This window comes from Eptatretus burgeri, chromosome 10 (assembly GCF_056783735.1).
Source record: "Eptatretus burgeri isolate ZD-2024b chromosome 10, Ebu_testis_v1, whole genome shotgun sequence".
Taxonomy (NCBI): Eukaryota; Metazoa; Chordata; class Myxini; order Myxiniformes; family Myxinidae; genus Eptatretus; species Eptatretus burgeri.
This window is the reverse complement of record NC_140970.1, coordinates 51,172,198-51,197,197: the sequence shown is the minus strand read 5'-3', so window position 1 is coordinate 51,197,197 and position 25,000 is coordinate 51,172,198. Positions and strand designations below refer to the sequence as shown.

The 25,000-nt window shown below is 44.0% G+C and overlaps 1 protein-coding gene across 11 annotated transcripts in view; it reads left to right on the top strand.

Annotated features, from left to right (window-relative positions):
- Window positions 1-25,000, top strand: part of HUWE1 (HECT, UBA and WWE domain containing E3 ubiquitin protein ligase 1) — a 428,879-nt gene that overhangs the window by 241,065 nt on the left and 162,814 nt on the right. For 9 of the 11 annotated variants that reach the window (XM_085898286.1, XM_085898280.1, XM_085898284.1 and 6 more), the window contains 5 exons: window positions 12,071-12,249; window positions 16,674-16,763; window positions 21,586-21,737; window positions 21,958-21,994; window positions 23,421-23,531. In XM_085898286.1, coding sequence (XP_085754412.1) covers window positions 12,071-12,249; window positions 16,674-16,763; window positions 21,586-21,737; window positions 21,958-21,994; window positions 23,421-23,531 — 569 coding nt within the window. The remainder of the gene's footprint in view (window positions 1-12,070; window positions 12,250-16,673; window positions 16,764-21,585; window positions 21,738-21,957; window positions 21,995-23,420; window positions 23,532-25,000) is intronic. The other 2 variants (XM_085898283.1, XM_085898282.1) reach the window with 1 other exon arrangement.

Sequence of the window (25,000 nt, the reverse complement as noted above, 5' to 3'; positions counted from 1 at the left end):
CTTGCTGGTAGATTCGTCTGTCCTGGTTATCACATTGGAATGGCATTTATATTCGTTCACATCATGAGTGTTTGCTGACATTTGAATTTTGTTGTATTAATTACCCTCTCCTTTGGCGAGGGTATTGAATTTAGGTCTGCTTGTCTGTTTGTCCGCACAGAGCTTTCCAGTGTGACCACTCCTCATTTTCATAAATGCCAAGGTGGGCCAATGAAAAAAGCAAATAATTCACAAGGTTTCGGAAAAGCGATGGTAATAGAAAACCTATCGAAAACCAAGACGCCAAGGTGAACAACGAATAGCCAAGATCTTGTGAAAAAGCCAAGGAGTGGTCACACTGGAGCTTTCGTGTTTTTCTCTGCAATCGCTTGTCGGATTGACATAAACTTTTCATCATTGGTGCGACTTCTCATGTCATAATTATCATTACAACATTCCACGTCATAGGTCATGTGGTGTGGCAGCCATATTGGAAAAAACTATGGACCTCTATCTCAAACTGCACCAAGGAAAAAATTGAAATTTGGCACATCGCAAGTACTCATGGGGAATGAGTGGTTAAAAAAAAAAAGATGTCATAATTGCTTCTGTAGAATGCTACATCTGATATGAAATTTTTTTCTGGTCATCTTGGGATAAAATGGTGCACACAATTATTATTTTTTTGTTTTTTTTAACTTTCAAAAATCTCTGAAATGGCTGCACAGATCAATGCAAAACTTTACACATATGACCGCTTATCCATGAGGAACAAAAGGTTCACACATGTGACGTCATGGGTCACATGGTTTGACAGCTATATTGGTTTTACCCTAAAATGTATAAAAAAAATCTTCTCTGGAACAGCTCGACAGATCAAGGGTAAACTTCACATAAATGTTCCCCAAGGCATGTGTGTACAAGGTTAAGGAATAATTAAGTCACATGGTTTGGCAGCCATATTGGACTGAAGAAAAATATTAAATAATGTTTTCTCTGGAACTGCTTAATCAATTGATGTGAAACTTCACAATTGTGATCTAGTTGTGAAGGGAATAGACGTTTTAAATTTCAACTTGATCGGACACATGGTCTGGCAGTCTCAATTATTTGAAAATTTAGATATGGATTAAAAAAAAAAAAATTTTGTTTGTTTTTTTGAATAAGGCTCACATGGCTGTGCCTGGATGGGTTTGATGGTAGAGTCACCGCAGCTGAAATGCAAATCCTATTCAGGTTCCTCCTGATGACTTCATCTTTGCTTTTTGTTTGTTTGGGTTCCTTAATCTGATTACTCCATTTCAGGATTGCACCTATTTGGTCTTCCATTTGATGTGAATTTAATTTATTTTAATTCCATTCCAAAATCAATTGAATAATAATTAAAAAAAAACACGTCATGGGTCAGGGTCAGGTGTTCAATCAAAGCTGGGTTGCATCAAAGCGGGACGGCTTGGTAACATCCCAAAATCCTTTTTTTTTCACGTTGTGGAACACCTTTCCTGAACCGGTTCAATCACTGACAGTAGTTAGAAAGTGACATTTCTAATTATGTCTCTTGTTAACGCCACACTAAAGTCCTGGCGAGAGTCTGCAATCTCTGATTGCTCTTTTTCTTGTTTGTGATTGTAATGATTCTCTTTGGAATGAAAATATAGAGATTTCGTTTATCAGAAGACAGAGGAAATTGTAAAAAGGGGGCGGGGAAAAGGAAAAGGTGGGGTTTCCCCGATTGGAATGGAAGGCTGCAATGTTAATTCATCCCTGTTGGGTGATTTATATGACCTGGAGATGGCTACTTGAGTTATCACCAAGACGGGACTTACTATTTATCCTTCGGTTGAATTCTTCTTCAATAATGTCTGAAATCATCGCTGAAATTAGAAAGTAAAATTATTGTTAGGAAAGGGATGATTGTAATAATGGAGATCATATCCGAATTTGGAATGATGTGAGATGGTCATGCACTGCTTTCTTGAGGGAGGAGGGAGATGGAACAGTCTCTGGAAGATGCTTCCATAGCTGGGAGAAGTGAGGAATAAAATATCTGAGGTGTAGTTAAACGAGCTTGGAAAATGCTTGACCTAGCCTGGAAATGCCCTGGAATTTTAGTTCTCGGTGTACAAACCCTGAGGCTTGGTTGCCAAAAGTCTTGGTCTGAGTGCAAGGAACTCTCAAGCATTTTATTTTGTTTGACTGTTGCATTCTTGCAGTGGTGGAAGGTATGATTAGGTCAGAAGTCTCAGGAGGAATCAGTTGTTTTTTTTCAATTTATAGGTTATCAACAATATTTACCTTCGCATTCTGCGAAAGGTTATGTTTTGGTCGGCGTGTATTTATTTATTTATTTATTTATTTATTTGTAATCTTGTGATTCGTTTAACTCAAAAAGTATTAAACCGAATTGCATGAAATTTGGTGGGATGATTGGTTATTAGCCAGGAAGCATTCGATTATATTTTGGGATCGTTCGGGTCAAAGGTCAAGGTCAAGGTCACGAAAAGGTCAAAATCGTCTTTTTACGATAACACGGTCAATTTTTATTCAATTTGCATGCAACTAACGCCAAAATGTTCAGAATTCAACGCCTCATCTTATGATATGCAATATGACACAATGACGCCCATACTCTTGTTACCGATTTAGGGTCAAAGGTCAGGGGGGTCACGACCTTGAAAAATATGCGGTTTTTGTCATAACACGGTCAATTCTTGTCCGCTTTACATGAACCCAGCACCAAAATGTTCAGAATTTAATGCCCAATCTTGTGACAATGACGTCATAACACATGTCACCGGTTGGGGTGAAATGTCGGGGGGGGGGGTCACGCCCTTGAAAAATATGCGGTTTTCGGCATAACTCAGTCAATTCTTATTCTATTTGCATGAAACCAGCATCAAACGAGATTACCTTCTCTTGTTGAAACGTTGTATTCACCGAGCTTGCGAGTAAAGACTCGCCAAAACGACGTGAGTTGATTGTTGTTTAGTCCGTAGCCCCCGAAAGTCGGGGTGGGGGGGGTCATGACATTATAGACATGTGGTTTGTGTCATAAGACCATAAATATGAAACCAGTTCCCCACACTCATGCCAAGAACAAAAAAAGTAGTGGCGGCGAAGGTATGCGCTCTGAGTGCCCGTTCTCGTTTCAAATTTCCCTGATCTGATTCTGGATCTGATTTTGACAAATTTCCCTGACAATATCTGCTGCTCTTCCTTCGCTCCAATTGGTTCTTCTAACCACGTCCTTGTCAAAGTGGACATCTCTCTGGCTGTTATCAGAGAACCACCTCACCACCGTCGAGTCTGGCATTTCACTCAAGCCGACTGGCAGGGTCTCCGAGCAGCCATCAAACTTACAGACTGGTCTCCTATCACTACTTTCTCAAACATCAACTCATCCTGGGAATTCTTTCAAAGAAACTTGCTCTCCCTCATGCACAGATTTATCCCCTCTCGTGTTCAGTTGTCTTACCCTTCCTCCCGCCCTTGGTTTACTGAAGCTTGTGGCGAGGCAGTTGTCCTGAAACAACTTGCCTTTGCCTCATGGAAAGCAAACCCAACTGAGGGCAATCTCAGTTCTTTCCACAAAGCTCGGAACAAGTGTGTATCTACCCTCAGGAGAGCCAGAAAACAACATCTTTCTCATCTCAAGTCTGAACTCTCAAACCTCTCTCCCTCCTCAAAATCCTGGTGGCGTTTAATCAAATCTGTTTCTGGTGTATGTTCCCCCTCCATCCCCTCCCTTACCTCAAATGGCCGCACTGCTGATTCCACACGTGATAAAGCTGAATGTCTAAACTCGGTGTTTGCAGCTAAATCTTGTGTCCTAAACCCATCACTATCTCTACCCACTTTACCCAGTCGCACCCAACTGTCCCTGGACTCTGTATCCTTTTCTCCTGACAAGGTGGAGAGCTTGCTTTCAAACCTCGAGTCAGATTCTGCAACCGGTCCAGACGGCATCAGCGCACGTGTCCTCAAAGCCTGCTCTTCTGCTCTTGCTCACCCTCTCTCTGTTCTATTCACCCTCTCATTTGCCCAAGGTCATCTGCCATCTGCTTGGAAATCTGCTAACATCACTGCCCTGCATAAAAAAGGTGCAAAAACAGATCCCTATAACTACAGACCAATCAGCCTTCTCCCAATCATCAGCAAGGTGATGGAATCCATCATCGCTTCAGATATGAAATCCTTCCTCTTCTCCAATGGCTTGATTTCCAATCATCAATTTGGTTTCAGACCAGGTCACTCTACCCTGGATATGCTGCTTCTGCTCTCCCATCAATGAATGGAGGTCCTCAATGCCAGACAGGAAATCCGAGCCGTATCCCTGGACATATCACGTGCTTTTGACACAGTCTGGCACCCTGCCCTACTCACCAAACTCTCTTCCCATGGTATTCAAGGCCATCTCCACTCATGGCTCGCAGACTTCCTCTCCTGTCGCAGTCAACGTGTGGCCCTAAATGGAGTTCTTTCATCCCCTCTTCCTGTGCAGGCTGGAGTTCCTCAAGGTAGCGTTCTGGGCCCTGTTCTTTTTCTGGTTTTCATCAATGATCTCTCGGACTCTCTGGAAAATCCTCTATTTCTCTTTGCCGACAACTCCACCCTCTGCCGTACCATGTGTCATCCCTCAGACCGGCAAGCAGCAGCTTCTTCGCTCACTGCAGATCTGGATAAAATCACAAACTGGTCCAACACGTGGAACATGTCTTTCAATCCAGACAAATCTCACACTCACTATGTCTCTTCGAAAGGACCGTTTACAAAACCCCCCCATCCACTTTCTCAACAATCCTCTGGAAGAAGTCTTTTCTTTCAAGCTTATAGGTCTCACTATCTGCCATGACCTTTCCTGGGAAAGTCACATTTCCAACCTCGCCTCAAAAGCCAGTCGCCAACTGGGAATCCTCCGTCGTGCTAAGTCCTTCCTCGGCCCTCTTGAGCTCCTGACCACTTACAAAGCTTTTGTCCGTAGCCTGATGGAGTACTGCTCTCCCCTCTGGGCTGGTGCTCCTGCCTCCCACCTTTCTCAGCTTCACGTTGTCGAAACCAGGGCATTTAAGATCATCGGCATCTCCCGCAATGAAGCTGAGTCTTTGGGCCTCTCACTCAATCACCGCAGGTTGGTCGGTGGTCTTTCTGTCTTCTACAGACTCCTCTCCAGCCTTGCCCCCCCTGCTCTCTCTGCGATTTGTCCCCACCACATTTCCACAGGGCGCTCAAGGTCCGCCAACAACCCCCTTCTGGTAAAACTACCAAAATCACGAATCACTGCTCATCTTCACTCTTTCATTCCTCTTTTTTCCCGCCTTTGGAATAAACTTCCTCACTCTATTCTTTCCCATTCTTCCCTCCAGGCTTTCAAAACAGCTGTTCACCACCACCTCTTATCTTCCCCCATCCAAATCCTCGATCTTTTCTACCCCCGATAATCCACCGAAGCCCACTTCCTACATTTCTCCTGCTTTCCTTCCTGAAAGTCCCTGAAATGTCCATCTTCTCTTCGCCATGTTCCCCGTCCCATCCCCATCCCTCTCCCTTCCACAGTTCACCTAATGTGTCTGTTCCCCACTGTTTTGTCCCTTCCACTCCCGCCCCTCTTGTCTCATGCCTCCTTGCTGTGAGTTGTGTGTTAGCTCTCATACGAGCCTCGACCAAGGTATACAAAAAAAATAATGTACATGTTGGCATACTGGTCGCCAGTGAAGTGTCTTGAAGATTGGAGTGGTGTGATCAAATTATCAATTTGAAATCTGAACCTGGCTACAATATTCCCAATACATTGTCAGGGATTGCCAGAAGAAGCAGGTATATCTGTCTATCTGCAGTGATTTGCAATAATCCAAGTGCAACATTGTGAGAGTGTGAACCAAAGCTTCAGTCGTTCTCTGATCAATATTTTGCAAATGCAAGCAGAGATTTCCAGATTGAGAAATATGAAAAATAGAGGAAAGTTGTGGGTCTGTTGTGACACCTTAATTATCCCGCCCCTTCGGAGGGAGGGAGCGGGATATTGTAATCGTCCAGTTTGTTTGTCTGTTTGTTTGTCTGTCTGTCTGTTAGCAACTTTACAGCAAAACGGCTTTAGCAAACACTATCCAATTTAATCCACAGGTGGGCAATGGACCTGGGATGACCCCATTAACTTTTGGGTCCAATTGGATCAAAGGTCCACTTCCGGTTTAATCCACTTCCGGTTCCGGTTTTGAGCGGCAAGAGGTCTCCTTCGGGGCTCCCTGCTGACATTCTCAAAGTTAAGTTCCGGTTGTTATTTGTCCCGTTTTAACTGTTTAATTTTCTCACCTACATGTTAATGTGTGTTCCTAGTTCGGTTTTGTTTCAAAAATCGTGCTATTTTGTGAGTATTTATGTCGACGTTCTTACCTGGTGTTTGAGGCCTAGTCCTAGGCTTGAGGCCTACCGGTTCCACTTGGTGTTCGATCGTTTTTTTTTTTGTTTGTTTGTTTTTTCTCCCCATTACCTTCAATTTCTATCCTCCCCATTACCTTCAATTTTCATCCTCCCCACTTTCCAAACATCCCCCATTCTCCCAACTAATCTCTTTCTTATCTCAAAAAAAAAAAAATAATAAAAAAAAAAAAAAAAAAAATACCCAACAACAACAACAACAACAACACGCTCACCTTCTCCCGATTCTGCTACTTCTTCTTCCTCTTAACTTCCTCCTCGTCTTCCTCGATTTCTTTTTTTTTTTTTTACATTTCCATGACCTAATCTGTTGAACTCTCTCATACATTAATATTAACAACAAAAACGATCTTATGATGCTTCATCTTCCTCTCTCTCACATGTGGTACTCTTTACTGTTTCACAATGCACTACTCTTCTGCTATTTCAACAGACTGCTTTCATTTCGACCTCTCCTTCATTCCTTGCCTAAAAAATCCAACTATTACAGCGCTTCTTCTCTCCATGCTCTGAATTCGCCTTCATTGCATCCATCAAGAATTGTGTTAAATCGCATCTCTGACCTAAAACTTTTAAAAACCACAGTTTGCCATGGATGCTCGCTTTCCATCAACCATTCTTTTTTCCAACTTCAGTGCCAACTCACCCCCTCACCCCTCACTCTCACTCTCAAAGCAACCATCCCACTCTTCTCCCTCCAAGCCTCCCTCTCACCTCTTTCAAAAATTCCCCCTCACCTTTCTCCCACCTTTCATCCCCCTCACTCTTCCTTCTCTAAGTTGCCCCCCTCTCATCCACCAACCTGCCTCCCTCCACTGCCCTCTCACCTCCATCTCTTCACTCCACCTCCTCAAATACTCAACTGCCATCTTCCTTGTCTCTTGTCCCCCCTCTCTCCCAGCACCACAGAGCCTTTTCTCCTCCTCATTCGGCCCCCCCCCCTCGCTATTCTGCAATACCCCACACTCCTTCAGCCACCCTCCTTACCTCCCCCCCTCGTTCCTCGTCCTACCCTCTCCCCTCCCCTCCACCTCCTGCACCCAAATCCTCCTCCCCTACCTCTTCATTAAAAGTGTGGACCTCAAATATCCGGGGCCTTCGCTCAAACCTTTCAGATCTTTCCATGCAGGTTGCCACTGACAAACCAGACATTATCTGCCTAACAGAAACTTTCCTCTCCCAAGACGTGTCTGACTCCCAAGTATCTCTCCCTGGTTACTCCCTCTTACGGTATGACAGACCTGAGCCTCGTCCTGGTGGAGGTGTTGCTCTCTTCATCAAAGACTCTATTCCTCACTCTCCCTGCACTGCTCTCACTCCCCCACACCCCCAGGAATACCTCTGGCTTCGGCTTCCCCTCCACTCCCACCTCATGTTTATATGTGTACTGTACCGTCCACCGAACAGTGATGACTCCATCTACACCTCACTCTCCGAAAACATGGACCATCTTCTATCTTCTCATCCAAACTCTCTCTTCCTCTTATGTGGCGACTTCAATTGTCATCACGCCAGTTGGCTAGGTGTGGGTACCTCTCTCACCTGCCATGGGACATCAGCAAAAGCTTTCTGTGACTCATTGGGACTGACTCAATCGGTCAACTTCCCGACCCGGATCTCAACCAATGGTACTCCATCTCTTCTGGATCTGATTTTGACAAATTTCCCTGACAATATCTTCTGCTCTTCCTTCGCTCCAATTGGTTCTTCTGACCACGTCCTTGTTAAAGTGGACATCTCTCTGGCTGTTATCAGAGAACCACCTCACCGCCGTCGAGTCTGGCATTTCACTCAAGCCGACTGGCAGGGTCTCCGAGCAGCCATCAAACTTACAGACTGGTCTCCTATCACTACTTTCTCAAACATCAACTCATCCTGGGAATTCTTTCAAAGAAACTTGCTCTCCCTCATGCACAGATTTATCCCCTCTCGTGTTCAGTTGTCTTACCCTTCCTCCCGCCCTTGGTTTACTGAAGCTTGTGGCGAGGCAGTTGTCCTGAAACAACTTGCCTTTGCCTCATGGAAAGCAAACCCAACTGAGGGCAATCTCAGTTCTTTCCACAAAGCTCGGAACAAGTGTGTAGCTACCCTCAGGAGAGCCAGAAAACAACATCTTTCTCATCTCAAGTCTGAACTCTCAAACCTCTCTCCCTCCTCAAAATCCTGGTGGCGTTTAATCAAATCTGTTTCTGGTGTATGTTCCCCCTCCATCCCTCCCTTACCTCAAATGGGCGCACTGCTGATTCCACACGTGATAAAGCTGAATGTCTAAACTCGGTGTTTGCAGCTAAATCTTGTGTCCCAAACCCATCACTATCTCTACCCACTTTACCCAGTCGCACCCAACTGTCCCTGGACTCTGTATCCTTTTCTCCTGACAAGGTGGAGAGCTTGCTTTCAAACCTCGAGTCAGATTCTGCAACCGGTCCAGACGGCATCAGCCCACGTGTCCTCAAAGCCTGCTCTTCTGCTCTTGCTCACCCTCTCTCTGTTCTATTCACCCTCTCATTTTCCCAAGGTCATCTGCCATCTGCTTGGAAATCTGCTAACATCACTGCCCTGCATAAAAGGTGCAAAAACAGATCCCTGTAACTATAGACCAATCAGCCTTCTCCCAATCATCAGCAAGGTTATGGAATCCATCATCGCTTCAGACATGAAATCCTTCCTCTTCTCCAATGGCTTGATTTCCAATCATCAATTTGGTTTCAGACCAGGTCACTCTACCCTAGATATGCTGCTACTGCTCTCCCATCAATGGATGGAGGTCCTCAATGCCAGACAGGAAATCCGAGCCGTATCCCTGGACATATCACGTGCTTTTGACACAGTCTGGCACCCTGCCCTACTCACCAAACTCTCTTCCCATGGTATTCAAGGCCATCTCCACTCATGGCTCGCAGACTTCCTCTCCTGTCGCAGTCAACGTGTGGCCCTAAATGGAGTTCTTTCATCCCCTCTTCCTGTGCAGGCTGGATTTCCTCAAGGTAGCGTTCTGGGCCCTGTTCTTTTCTGGTTTTCATCAATGATCTCTCGGACTCTCTGGAAAATCCTCTATTTCTCTTTGCCGATGACTCCACCCTCTGCCGTACCATCTGTCATCCCTCAGACCGGCAAGCAGCAGCTTCTTCGCTCACTGCAGATCTGGATAAAATCACAAACTGGTCCAACACGTGGAACATGTCTTTCAATCCAGACAAATCTCACACTCACTATGTCTCTTCGAAAGGACCGTTTACAAAACCCCCCCATCCACTTTCTCAACAATCCTCTGGAAGAAGTCTTTTCTTTCAAGCTTCTGGGTCTCACTATCTGCCATGACCTTTCCTGGGAAAGTCACATTTCCAACCTTGCCTCAAAAGCCAGTCGCCGACTGGGAATCCTCCGTCGTGCAAAGTCCTTCCTCGGCCCTCTTGAGCTCCTGACCACTTACAAAGCTTTTGTCCGTAGCCTGATGGAGTACTGCTCTCCCCTCTGGGCTGGTGCTCCTGCCTCCCACCTTTCTCGACTTCACGCTGTCGAAACCAGGGCTTTTAAGATCATTGGCATCTCCCGCAATGAAGCTGAGTCTTTGGGTCTCTCACTCAATCACCGCAGGTTGGTCGGTGGTCTTTCTGTCTTCTACCGACTCCTCTCCAGCCTTGCCCGCCCTGCTCTCTCTGTGATTTGTCCCAACCACATTTCCACAGGGCGCTCAAGGTCCGCCAACAACCCCCTTCTGGTAAAACTACCAAAATCACGAATCACTGCTCATCTTCACTCTTTCATTCCTCTTTTTTCCCGCCTTTGGAATAAACTTCCTCACTCTATTCTTTCCCATTCTTCCCTCCAGGCTTTCAAAACAGCTGTTCACCACCACCTCTTATCTTCCCCCATCCAAATCCTCGATCTTTTCTACCCCCGATAATCCACCCAAGCCCACTTCCTACATTTCTCCTGCTTTCCTTCCTGAAAGTCCCTGAAATGTCCATCTTCTCTTCGCCATGTTCCCCGTCCCATCCCCATCCCTCTCCCTTCCACAGTTCACCTAATGTGTCTGTTCCCCACTGTTTTGTCCCTTCCACTCCCGCCCCTCTTGTCTCATGCCTCCTTGCTGTGAGTTGTGTGTTAGCTCTCATACGAGCCTCGACCAAGGTATACAAAAAAATAATGTACATGTTGGCATACTGGTCGCCAGTGAAGTGTCTTGAAGATTGGAGTGGTGTGATCAAATTATCAATTTGAAATCTGAACCTGGCTACAATATTCCCAATACATTGTCAGGGATTGCCAGAAGAAGCAGGTATATCTGTCTATCTGCAGTGATTTGCAATAATCCAAGTGCAACATTGTGAGAGTGTGAACCAAAGCTTCAGTCGTTCTCTGATCAATATTTTGCAAATGCAAGCAGAGATTTCCAGATTGAGAAATATGAAAAATAGAGGAAAGTTGTGGGTCTGTTGTGACACCTTAATTATCCCGCCCCTTCGGAGGGAGGGAGCGGGATATTGTAATCGTCCAGTTTGTTTGTCTGTTTGTTTGTCTGTCTGTCTGTTAGCAACTTTACAGCAAAACGGCTTTAGCAAACACTATCCAATTTAATCCACAGGTGGGCAATGGACCTGGGATGACCCCATTAACTTTTGGGTCCAATTGGATCAAAGGTCAAGGTCACGAAAAGATCAAAATCGTTTTATCACTCATAACCATCAAAAATGATCTGATTTACTTCAAACTAAGCTTATAGTGAACCTTATTATATTTGTCACTTATAATCCTACCCATTCCTATCGTGAAAAATCCATATTTGTGAAGATCGGTCGGGTCCGAAGACTTTTTGCCTTAAATGGGCAGGATTTGTTGTGCCTGGCACCACTTGTTTGAAACTGTATTTTATAGTGGAAGTTCTGGTGACCCATGTTTCCCTTTTTGGGGTTGAAGCCTCGATTGACTCTTGACTACTGTGCAGTATGTTATTGTAATCGGTATCAAAAGCATCTGATGAATCCAGAATCAGAACTACAACTGCACAGGATAGCGCATACCTCCCTCCACCAGGCTGAACAGTTTACGTTTTGTATTCCACCGATATGCCAGATCTGCATCCGGACGTGAGCCAAAATCAATCGGCTCATTCTTTTCACCTATCCAACTCATCCACCACCTTTGAAATAAGCAATGTATCGTTTTTGGCCCTTTCCCCTCAATTCTGAAGAATCACTGAAAAAATATAAAATTATCGAATCTGGATCTTCATCAGTCACAACAATTCATCCTCGTCCCACCCAACCTGTCCACCAAGTTTTGTCCGAATCCATCCATAACTTTTTTGAGATATTGTGCTATATATCGTTTTTGGCCCCATCTCTCAATGGTGAAGAATCACTTAAAATTTTTCATATCCAGATCTTCGCCAACATCAAATCAATTTGGTCATTGTCACACACCCAACCTGTCCACCAAATTTTGTCTGAATCCATCCATCACTGTTTGAGGTATCCTGCAGATAGACAATCAGGCAGAGGTGAAAACATAACACCTGTCAACCTTCGGTGGCAGAGGTAATAATCCTTGTGGTTTGTTGCTGATTATTTGTGCAGTCAAATGCGTTCTCTTCTGCCTTGTGTTTCTTTCCCACTTCTTCACTTCTGGCTGTTCGGCCTTGTGTTTTCTGCAGGTTGCTTGGCCCTTCTGCAGCCGCAGACATCCTGCAACTGAGTAGTAGCTTGCCCATGCAGGGTCGTGGCCGCACACGCCTCCTTGTAGGTAATGACGATGTACACATTATCTCTCACAATGAGGAGGACCTTCTGGAAGACTTTTTCCAGGAACAGACCAATGCTACATGCCAGTCAGGTACAGCTCCTCATCTCCTCTAATGTTGCTGCATATCCCACAATGGTTGGCTGTTTGTTTTTTTGTTAGGGAATATATTTTTTATGTAGAATAAAGTGCAAAAATAGGGAAAGTGCCATGCATACTTCACAAGGACAGGTTTTGTTTGTTTTACACCATGAGATTTCGATAATTGTACAATATGCAGTGTTTCTACCATTTAATTATTGTGTAAAATTTCTTGTAAAATCAACTGATTCACAGATTGTTGCTTTCATAAATATTGTCATAAATTGATATTGGCAAGAAGCTAATTAAATATGAATTGCCTTTTTGTCAAGCAGAACATTTGCTCTGCTCAAAAAATAAATATAAAAGTCATTCATGTACTTTTTTTTTTTTTTTGGTGAAAATCGATTTAATGTAAAGATAAAAAGTAGGTGCTGTGTTAACCCTGAAGAGTTATTTTCTCCAATGCTATACGGTTACTTCCAAAAACATTATGAGGTTGCACTCTTTTCAAATGTTTTTGAATCACGTTTATCATAAAAATGTCTTTCAACCTTGGAACTCTCTCACCTTCACTCCAGAAAGGTTTCCAAAGAAAACCCACTTATTTTCCACAGTGAGCTACAGTACTGCCACAACGAAGAGATTGTTGATTGAACTTCTTGGCCTCACCATCAGCTACAAATGATCCTGGGCTGACCATTTATCAAAACTGCTGACCAAAGCCAGGCATTGACTGGGCATCCATTGTTCCAAGTCATTTCCTGAAAAATCAGAGCGGCCTCCAAAGCCTTTGTCCAAAGCTCAGTGGAATACTACTTTCCCATTTTGGATCGTGTCCTTGCATCATCATGTCTCCTGTACTCTGTGGAATCTAACACTCAACATTATTGGTCTCTTCAGTTGTGTGGCAGAAGTACAAGGCTTGTTGTTGTTAGATCGGAGACAGGTCGTCCAGCACACACATTCTTTCCGTAACAGTCTCCTGGGTAAACTCCCAAAATCCAGACTATCCACACACCCCACTCTTATTGTTCCTTTTTTTTCACGTTGTGGAACACCTTTCCTGAGCCGGTTCAATCCAAGCTGTTAGTCTTGTTTTATCATTATTATTATTATTATTATTATTATTATTATTATTATTATTATTATTATTTTTAACGGTCTTTTGACTCTGGCAAAATCCTCTTTATGTATTTGCTGATGACTCAATTCATCATTCTTCAGACTGGCAGGCTGCAGCCTCTTCCCTCTCACCAGATTTTGACAAAACCACAAGCTGGTCAATCACTTGGCAGATGTCATTCGATCTTGACAAATCTCGCACTTTCACACTTTTAGGACCATCAGGTGAACCCTACCATCCACTTAACAGTCCCCTTCAAGAAGTTCAGTCACCCAAACTTTTGGGTCTCATTGTCAGCCATGATCATTCTTGGACAAACCACATTCCAAAGTTGGTCTCCCAAGACAGCTGTCGACTGGGCATCCTCTTTCGTACAAAGTCCTTCCTTGGCACACCTAAACTTTTGTTTCCCCACAAGGCCTTCATCCACAACATGATGTAGTACAGTACTGCTCTCCCCTTTGGGCTGGAGCCCCTGCCTGGCACCTTATTCAGCTTGATTCCGTGGAAACCAAGGCCTTCAAGATCATTGGAATTTCCTGCGATGCAACTGAGTCAATGAGCCTTTCACTTTGTCATTGCAGACAGGTCGGTAGTCTATCTGCCTTCTACCACCTCCTTTCTGGTCTTGCACCCCCTGCTTTTTCCATACTTTGCCCCCCCTCCCTTTCCCAGGTTTCTACAAGGTGCATGAGGTCTACCATGAACCTCCTTCTGGTGAAACTCCCAAAATCCAGAATCATTGTTAACCTCCACTCATTTGATCTGCTTTTTATTCCGCATGTGGAACTGACTTGCACATTCTATTCACTCATTCTTCCCTCTAGGTCTTCAAGATAGATCTTTACCATCATCTCAGATCGTCTGCAATCCAAATCCATGATCTTTTCTACCCCTATTAACCGCCCCTCCCCCCCAAGCCCACCCTGTATCCATCTTATTCACCCACTGCATCCTTTACCCCTCATTCTTACCCCATCCCTTGTTTGTCCGTCTCTATCTATTTTCTCTTTCAGTCCTGCTGTTGGTGTCCCCCCCCCTCTTTCTGCTGTTCCTTTTGTACTGTTGTGTCCTGATCCGTTCTGTGTACTTCCTCTTCCTCAAGCCTTGACTTTGTATTTCAAATAAAAAAATTAGGATACTGTATTTTTTGGCATACAAGTCAATGTGGAGTACAAGTCGAATTGGCTAATTTCCCCTTTTTTATTTTCTTCATTCATCGATAAGTCGATTCGGAGTATATGCCAAGCTGCATCAACTACGGCATAGTCAGCAAAAGTGTCGGTCCGTCAGAACAATGGAAATGTTAATTCCTCCCTGACACTGTTGGTACTTCCAGGGTCATGAATATTAAGGAGCTGTTTTGTGCATATGATTTGAACGACTTTGTAGGAACCACTTTTGGATAAATTAGGAATGTAAATAGTTTTTCAACATGTTTGTTGTCAATATGGAGGTCCATTATTTAAAACAAGTTGTACAGAATTATCAGCACTGACTTATAACATTCCATTTTGTTCCAGTTCCCTACTTCTGAATAAAAATGAACACCTGACACTTAATGGAATCGAAGCACATTTTAATCAATGAAAGAGTTTAATCACTGAGCACTGTCTCAACATGTTGGATCTGCTTGCAGTTCAATGCAGTACACCACATAATCACTCGACATCTGAGAAACCGTCAAATTCCTTGTCTTCCATATCAGAATTGAAAATGCGGCAAGTTCATGGGTCAGGCCAGGTGGGCTGCTCTCATCATCCTCGGTTTCCATGGCATTGCCCTCGGGCTCCTCTGGTCTTCTGACGATCTCTGCCTCGACGAAGCCATTACCAATGACCACCTGAGGCACACTGTCCCATGATCCACTGAACTACCTCAGCATAGGAGGCATGATGCATACATCTCCTGTTGGTGAACCCATGTTCGCCTGTGGTCATCCAATTCTTCCACGTCTTCCGGAGTTCAACCTTGAACCAGCGATTAACAGAAATGTCCAGTGGCTGCAACAACTTAGTCATTCCCCTGGGGATAATGCTTTATATTGCCGTCTTACTTTCGAACCTCTCCTTCGTATCATCACTTATATGTGTGCGCATGGAGTCCAGGATGAGCATTGATTGTCTTGGTGATCAAAAATCCACCAGACCAATGCAAGTAATGCGTTTCCAGCCACTTTCCCATCATGTCCATCACTTTCCCATTTGGGATTCACATCTACCATAACACCATTGAAAAACTCCTTTGACATTGTCTTTCTCTTCTCTTCAAAATGGCCATTGGAGGGTGGGTACCTTCTGGCCATCTGCTGAGCATCAGAGAACCACTGTGAAATTCGACATTTCGTGGCCCGTAGTCATGATGGTAACCGTCTCTTTCCTTTTGGACTAGACTGTTCTGTTCATTTGAATATCAAATGTCAGCGGCATCTCATCCATGTTTATTACGTTTCACATATCCAAATTGCCCTCCTGGATGTTGGACTGTACAGATTCATGGACGTTGTCCAAGTCCTCAAGTTTCTGTGCCAGTCGTGTGCTGCCTAATACACAGACCTTTACTGCACAGAAACCTAAAGCACCACAAATGATCACCACCTCGACAATTGGCAGCACACATTCCTCCAACTTATCCTCGATGTTTGTCCACCTAGCTTTGCAGCCGCAATTAGTTGACATGGTTTTCTTGGTCGTCCGCAGCGTATTCTTCGCTTTGTGCTAGTCCCAAACACTTTTCTTGCTGGCACCGCATTTCCTTTGTGCAGCCATATTCCTGCCATTTTTCTCAGCGAACCTGACAACTTCCAACTTGAAAGCTGCTGTGTATGACTTGCGTAACTTTACGGGAGGCATTTTGAGATGACATATTAAGGATGGATACATATCATTAGAATTGAAAGAGCTGGATTAAACATAATGGTGAGTGCATGCTTGTTATTGATAGGATAATTTTGCATGCGTCAGTGAGCAGATTAACGTTAATTTTGCATGCGTCAGTGAGCAGATTAACGTTTAATTGCTCACCCAATCGGCAAATGTTCTGGGCAATGATTTCTTTCATGTTTTCAATAAACAATTGTACAATTTATTTCAGAAAATATCACATTTTTTTTTCTCATTTATGTAATTCAATGTCTTAAACCACAGATGTGGATTCTGAGTACAAGTTGTCCTGGACTTTCAGGAAAAAATATCGACTTGTCCGCCAAAAGATGTGGTAGTTATTTTCTAGTATAGTTAGTTTCTTGTATAGATCTCGTATCATGAGTTACTCGTCTAGTTTTGGTAATGTTGTTATGTTTGCTGCACAGGCACCTTAGCAAGCATCCCAACAGCTCTGTCTCGTTGGATGGAGGAGTGCCGTGTACTTGATGGAGAGAATACGCATGATTGCGTCGCAGGTAAATGCTTTGTCATCATTCTCTACTTTATTGCTGTGTGTGTGTGTGTGTGTGTGTGTGTGTGTGTGTGTGTGTGTGTGTGTGTGTGTGTGTGTGTGTGTGTGTGTGTGTGTGTTTCAATGTCAGTGTGTTTCAATGTCAGTGTGTTTCAATGTCAGTGTGTTTCAATGTCAGTGTGTTTCAATGTCAGCGTGTGTCAATGTCAGTGTGTGTCAATGTCAGTGTGTGCGCGTGTGTGTTTGTGCGCGTGTGTGTTTGTGCGCGCGTGTGTGTGTGCGCGTGTGTGCGTGCGTGCGTGTGTGCGTGCGTGCGTGTGCGCGCGTGTGTGTGTGCGTGTGTGTGTGTCTCTCGTTCTTTCCATCTGCGTCTGTCGGTCAGTCTGCTTGTGTCGTTCGGTCGGTCTGCGTGTGCCTGTCGGTGTGTCGGTCGGGCGGCGTGTGCCTGTCGGTGTGTGTGTGCGTGTGGGTCGGTCGGCATGTGTGCGTGCACGTGTGTGTTGGCCGGCGTGCGTGCGCGGGTCGTTCGGCGTGTGGGTCGGTCGGCGTGCGTGCGGGTTGGTCTGCGTGCGGGTCGGTCGGCATGCGTGTGTGGGTGGTTCGGTCGGTCTGCGTGCGTGTGTGGGTCGGTGCGTGTGTGTGTGTGTGTGTGTGTGTGTGTGTGTGTGTGTGTGTGTGTGTGTGTGTGTGTGTGTGTGTGTGTGTGTGTGTGTGTGTGTGTGTGTGTGTGTGTGTGTGTGTGTTTTTTTGCGATTGCGTGTCTTTGTTTGTGTTTGCGTGCATGCATGTGTTTTTGATTTCCCTGTGTTCCTTAACCCATCAATGGAATGAGTTGAGAACTGTTGGTGGTTGTACGGTGGTATGCATTGGAAGGATCAAGGTGGTTATTAAAATTCAGGATGGGGTGGGGGGCAGAGGACCCCAATTCATGTTTATAAATATGTATTGCATAGCGCACCATTCCTGCTGTGGATGGGAGGGGGAGGGGGATATTATAAGCCGTACAAAATTGCCACATCTGGTAGATTAACCTATCTGTAAGGATGTTGTTTAAGATGGTGTCCTTAATTGAGAGGGAGCTGATACACTTGATCCCCTGCCTTTTGGGTGGTATGAGGAAGAGACGTGTAATATGAAAGCAAAATCTTGAACGGCTTTTGAAATATCGCATACACAAGCCAAGTTACCAACCAATCGCAGCCGTGATCTAATCAGGTTGGGATAATGTTAAGGAATAAATATCTGCAATATGAAAGCTCAATGTTAAACGGTTTTTGAAATATTGCGAACACAAAAGTACATGGACAAATGATCGGTCGGTCATTCGGACAGAGCTTATTTTAATGTCCTGACCTTGTCGGAGGCGTGGGGTCCAAAAACTTTTTTTATATCAGACATCAAATATCTGGCATGTGCAACATGTGATTCCAGGCAATTGCTTTTCCAACACTCATACTCTTAAAATTGACTAAAATTTTTGTCGTCAGTCATTACATTGATTAAATGTCATGGCTGTTAGTCACGTTTAACACGTGGTCATCAAAGGAAAATTCATTGGTGCATTCAATCGGTCGTCACTCAAGTTTCGATCCATGATGCACTACAATAAAAATATACATGCCTCCAACTGTGAATTATGTTTTCTTTTTCTGTTTTTTTTTTAATCACAGGTTCCGTGTGTACCTTTCGCTTGACACATATCCTGAATGGTAAAGTAATGTTTCAAAGTAATGTGGCATGTTTTTTTACGTGCTTATTTTTTGGGGGGGAGTGTCCGTCATTCTGCTGTTGCCAATTGTAAGCAAGCTTACTTCACTGTTTGAAATGCAATTTGAGATATAACTCTGCAAAACAGGCTATCTCTGAAATAAGTAGCATTTTTACCCCATGCACACGAAGCGAAAAGCGGGTTAAGAAATTTGTTCAACTCAGTCCGTCCATCCATCTTATCAGTTTATGCTAGTCAGTTTGTGATGGCGGAATAACTTATTTAAATGCATTGTTGTATTTTGAACACAAATCGGAACATGAATAAAATGACAAGTCTGTATTTTTTGAATGTACCTTGCCTTCAAATTCATCCTGACTGCACATCCACAGAGAGGAGTGAGATAATATTTTTATTCTGTCTGCCTGCCTGACAATCAAATAAAATGGAGAACCATTCCAAACAGAATACTTAATTTGTAAGTGTATTCTAAGGGACATGAATAACTAATGTAACATGTGAGCGTGGTGTAATCGCTGCTGGGAAAATGGCAGTAAAACCCGGAACTTTTTTCTTTTCATATACTTTTCTTTATACGTTTCTTTTTACTTTTGAAAACCTCTTTAAACTGTTATTCAAATTGAATTATATCCTTTAAGAGTGCACAAAACCAATCACCTTCATAATGTTTCCAAGAACCATGCAATATATTATTGTAAAGCATAAGAGGACATGGCATGTGTTTTGGGTTAAACAATTCAAATATTCTATATTTCAGCCTTAAGGCAAAATATTGTTGCGGGCCGGGGGTCGGATGAGAAGACCACAAGGAGGGAAGCTGTCTCGGCTCCCACCAGACTCCCCGGAATTGTCAGCCGTCGCACACGGATAAATCCGTGACACAGTGGGTCGCTAACTGACCGTGGACGCCAATAACTCAACCGCGTGACCTTGGGTCCTCCTGTCAATGGGTTAACCGGGTTGCCTAATTAATCATGTGATTTAATTACCGGGGAACATGCCCTCGGTACGCCTTGTCTGAATCGGATCACTTTACCGGACCGGATCGGATGCAGCCGAGCGACACTGCCAAGGACGTACCGGCTAAAAGGAACGGATAGTTGGGAATAAAGTCCCGGCTAAGCTAGGATTCGGACCATGCTGGATCAATGAAAGAAAAGCCAAAAACGAGCCAGGACACACGCACACGCACGCACAGACAGAAAACCCGATGAAGAGGTATTGCAGCAAGACAGGAGAGGAGTTGAGGCTACGGTCCCTCCGTACCTTTGTATAATTGATTACCCGAATGCGCCACCAATACGTTTGGGGGGAATGCTCCATGGTGCGGTACCCCCCTGACAGCTGGCACATCGTCTCTTGCTTTGGGCAGCTCACGTCGACGGTGGGCTTGAGTTGGGAGGGTGGAGTTCAGAGCGAGTGGACAGAGTGGTCGGCGGGACCAGGTGGGTGGGAGGACTCAGCGACGAGTGGGGGTGGAGTGGTGGTGAAGACAGGAGGTGGAGTCGAAGTCCAGCTTGAGTGGGAGGCGAGGCAGGGCAGAGAGAGATTGAAGACTTCCCTCAGACCTTTATAGGCCCCGGGGCGGTGGGGCCACCCTGAAGCGCTGTGTCGTCACCCGAATCGGGCAATCTGATTGGCCCTGGCCCCCCGCGCGGCCTGGCCGCGATGGCCAGAAGCAGCAACATTCCATTTCTGGAAAGGTGGCCCCACGTGGTGGAATCTTTTCGCTCCGAACTCATGACACGACATGAATCGCTCACACCGAACTCCGCATCATGAACTGCCCTGTAAGAACCCCTGGGCCGTGCCCTGACGACCGGCTGAGGTTGTGTTGGTCCCACACTCTTGCTTGGGTACCCTGACCGGCGCTGGTCAATGTGCCTGCTCTGTGTGTGCCAACGTGGCCTGAGCTGCCACAACATGCCTCCATCCGATCGCAGCTTCGCTGGCCGTAGAGGCGAGTGGTCATCTTGCTTTGGCGAGTGGTCATTCTACCACATCGAAGAGTCAAGTGATCATTCCATACAGGGCGCTTCGAGCACAATCCCATGGCCCATGTGGTTAGCGCGCGCATTCGCCCGATTCTGCGATCGTGTGCGCTGGGCCAGCCCCGATATATGTGTCAGATATTGAGGGGGAACGATCGATTATATAATTATATGGAGGTTTGGAATGAAAAGGATATAGATATGTGTCAGATGGAGAGATGGAGGGAAAAGAGAATGCCAAGAATAATGAGTTCAGAAATGGGTGGAAAGGAACGCTCACTTGCGCCTTGCACACTCGCATCCTACCCAACGTGGCATGGGGTTGCCTTTATATTATCGGCCTCAGTACGCGTTGTGGGCATCGTGCTGCGTGTTTCCTGTCCATGGAGTGGAAATTACCACTGCGCGTGCGTTTGGCAGGCTGTGTTTTCTACGGAGGGTTGTCCAGCGTAATGCCTGCTTGGCTTTTGCTGAGGACCCATCTCACAGTGAAGTGTGCACGTGGCTCAGATATACCTCAGGAATAATGAGAAAAGAAGAGGAGGAATGAAGTTAGAAATGAAATTAAGAAGAAATGATGTAAACAAACCAAGCTATGAGATCCTCGCAACGCATGCCCCTGTTGTCCCGCGAGACAAAAGGGGACTATCTACATGTATATTAATGGAATAACTGTCTTGGGACCACTGTATGTTGGATGCATGTGGTTCCGAGAACTGCACCAATATGTCTATTATGAATTAATGGCATTGTCACCTCAATTTTCTTTTTCTTGCAAGGTAAAATGTCAGCTGCCCTGTCATGTGATGTTTTATGCAATTTTGGGGGGTTGAAGCAAATCTGCTGCTCCTTCACTTCTGGGTTTGTTCAAGGAAATCTTTTAGAATGATATTTTCATGCAATTGAGTTTTTTTTCTGCTTGTTTGCCGAGTTGTATCATGGCACACTTAGCGTTTAGCATTCTCAGTATATATACTTGGGGAAACGTTGAACTGAAAATATAATAACTTTGATGTTGTGGCATCAATTTGTTTTAAAAAAAAATATATATTTATTTTGTTGGATTTGAAAACGTTTTGTTGTAACGATTTCTTATTTTTGTGCAGTTGTGAAGCTGCCCATAATTCAACAACTGGAGGCAATTAGAGACGAGGAACTGGAGGAACGCAGGGAGAAGCGTCGGCAGCAGATAGCTGAGGAGGAGGCTCGCAAAGCTGAAGCCAAGTCACGTGAGGAACAAGAGAGCGATAGCACACAGGTAAAGGCTGCAGCTGTAATTGGAACCCAAAACTGACTTTTTTGTGAAAAAAAAAATCTATCCTAAAGATGTTGGCTTCTGATATTGTTTGACCAGCTTGCAGCAAAATGTTCAAAGTGGAAAAGTACTTTTAAAAAAAGTTGTCATTGTCGAGTTGAAACTAGTGTGTAACAGTTATTTCACGAACATTGTTTTATTGACTTTTGACATTTGTTTCCAGATTGTTGATGTTTCTGTCTCAAGCTCAAACTCCACAGGTAAAAAAATAAATAAAAATAATTTGGGAAAGGTGGGAGGGTAGCAATTTTTGTTTTTATGTTTTTTAGGCAATGGTAAGTGAGGCTTAAGGTGAAATTCTGAAAGGGAATTTTTTATGCTTTGGACTATTTTACAAGAATTTTTAAATTGACTTTCATAAAGATTGATATGCAACTTGTGGGAAAGAACTTTCAAGAATCGCTTGCTGGTTGCTGATCCACACAAGCATAAGAAGACTTCCATTGGAGTGGATCCGAAAATGTTGAGATTTCCCGGGGTGAGGTAGTAGGTTATGTAGTTGTGCGGACAGGGATGTTGTCCAGCAAAAGGAGATAACTATACAACCTACTGCCTTTCCCCGGGCTTTCCAACGCCATCCTGCTGAAAGCTACGAGCTTGCAGAAGCCAGCATTCTTTGTTCACTCATTTTTTTTTTTCCTGCAAAGTCTTTCAGTGTTGCATAGATCCATATTTTAGTTGCTGAGGGTAATGCCTCCCTCTGCCCCCACCCTTTTCATTTCTCTGCACTTGAAAGTATCTCATTGTTTCTGTCCTTTTTTTTTTCTTTGCAAAATTTCTAAGTTATCCTCACCACTGATCACTAATATATTGTCAATAGATATTTCTCTAATTTTCGGGAAAAACAAAATAGCAATCGTCAATGAGCAAACTTCACTTCAAATTGACAGCTGCACTTTCCCTTTATGTATGGTTATTATTCCCACACTTTATTCTAATTGCTGTTTTGAAATTCATAGTTTTCCATCTGTGTTGTTTTGTGCATTGTGTAAGCTGCTGAGTGCCTCATCGCATCCATCTCTGGTCTTTACTCGTCATTCCTCTTTACTGTCCAACACTTTTGCGACATTCATGTGAGGGCGATTCCATTTTGGTTCTTTTTGTGCTGTTCCATGTCTTTGCTATGTGGCAGGGAGTGTCAGTGGAGCACCTCATAAATAGTTGCAAATGTTGTAAATTGCTGGTAAAGTCCTCATATAGACATACATTTTTGTGCTGGCTGAGAAATCTATCAAGGTTTTTGCAAGCAACTTGTTTTAGGCTTTCATCAGCAGACCTTCTTGAGAGTATGGGACAGTGAAATGGAATATATTTGTGAGTTTTAATGGATTTTAACTGGCATGGGTTCAACATTTTGATTTTATTCCCTTATCAAACAAAATACGTCGTTCATTTATCAAGTAAGTGGTTGGAGTCTTGAAGGAAATTACTTGTTCAAGCAGTGTTCCAGAATGTAGGTTGCTTGTAAATTTATGGGTACACAAACAAGAGGTAGGGAATGGAACAACAGTTGTGGAAGTGGGCCTTGAAATCCACCGTTTTGCACTCAAGTTTGCCATCGCACACCTCACATTGCTGTGTTCAGCGTCGCTGACGCTTCGCTTCCACTCCGCCGCGTGGCCGCAGCTTCGAGCCAAGTTGGCAGCATAACTGCGACAGCGGAGGCCATCAGCAGTATGGCTGCATCGATTGCCGAAGCCGCCATTCAAGCCTTTGGCACACAGGCTGGGCCTTGTGGTAGGTTCTCAACGCGACCACGCCAATAGATTTCAATTCCCACCTCTTCTTGGCAGCTGAGACTTATCTAAACATTATTTTTCTCTCACCTCGCTCATCATCCAAATTAATTGGTTCAAGCATTTCCATCCCTGCTGCTCCCAAACCCCAACATCTCTATTTATGTAAATACATCCTTATTTTTTTGTCACCACTGGAAATGCAATATTTTTTTAACCATTGCGTCAATATATTAATTTTCTTTCTCTATTTCACACTTCCTTATGCACTTTCTTTTTTGGGATTTTTTTTTGAAAGGTGTGAGATATAAAAGTACACAGGATTAAGTTTTAAAATATAAGGTGATTTATATCTTCAATAATGCTGCATAAAATTTTGAGAAACGACTGAGAATAATGTTTGGTTTGTATTTCTTCGAGGATTGATAAAGCAATCACATTTTAAAGCAAAATGTGTGTGAACACATGAGTCCTTGTGATGCAAGTCGTACCTCTGCACAATTCCATCAGATATGGATACATGCTGAGCTGCTAACTTGATCGGTGGAATAGTTAAATGTACATGGTGTTGCAAAAGTAACAATGCACTGAACGAAATACTGATAGTTTTGTTTCATGTGTTTGTTATTCTTAAAATTAAAATGTTTGCATGTTTATTTGCAGGTATCATTGACTCACTCAGATGAGATAACCACCATGTCTTTGTTGTATTTGACAAGAAATATTTTTGTTTGAAAGACATCTTTTTTGAACAAAAAGGTGTTAAGTTTCGACTGCACTGTTTCTTTTGAAACGCCCTGTGTATATTTTTACAGACTATGGTGTCTGTGCATAATGTGTTACATACGAGTGGGTCAGTAATATTTATTTACAGACTGAGAGACAAATGTGCTTTTTCCTGCCTTTCTCTTCTGCTGGACCCAAATTAATGGAGAGTTGCTGACCAAAGATCACTCACTTCCACAACAAGGCCAGGCTTCTGTGCCTTGTCATACCCTTAATGGGAGAATTGATTGATGAACTGGGATTTCAGCTGGGGAGTAGTTTTTCAGGGGGGGCTCTTGTGAGAACAACATGTGACTTGGCTTTTAGGTGCTAGTGAGCATTGGATTGCTTTGAGGGGAGGTGGTTTTAAAAAAAAAAAGCCACATTCCTTCGCTATCAGGTCAGATTCGATCTGTGACCTGCTACAGGTACCATGTAAACCTGTACTAACCTGTTCCATGGTCGGGTTGTCGGCGACTAAACCGTCTCCCCAACCAGGTTTTCTGGTGAGGAGGGTGTTAGATATGGACACCCAGCAGGATTAAAAACAAAACCTGTCAAAGGGCGGAGGAGCTCCTTGTGAGCCAACGGCCATCTATATCTAGTGCCCAACTGTGTCTGCGGACGTCCTCCTGCAGTTGGGTTACTTCTTATTAGGAGGTTGGTGGCAGGATTTGCACTCCGGCCACCGTAAAACCCTTCATT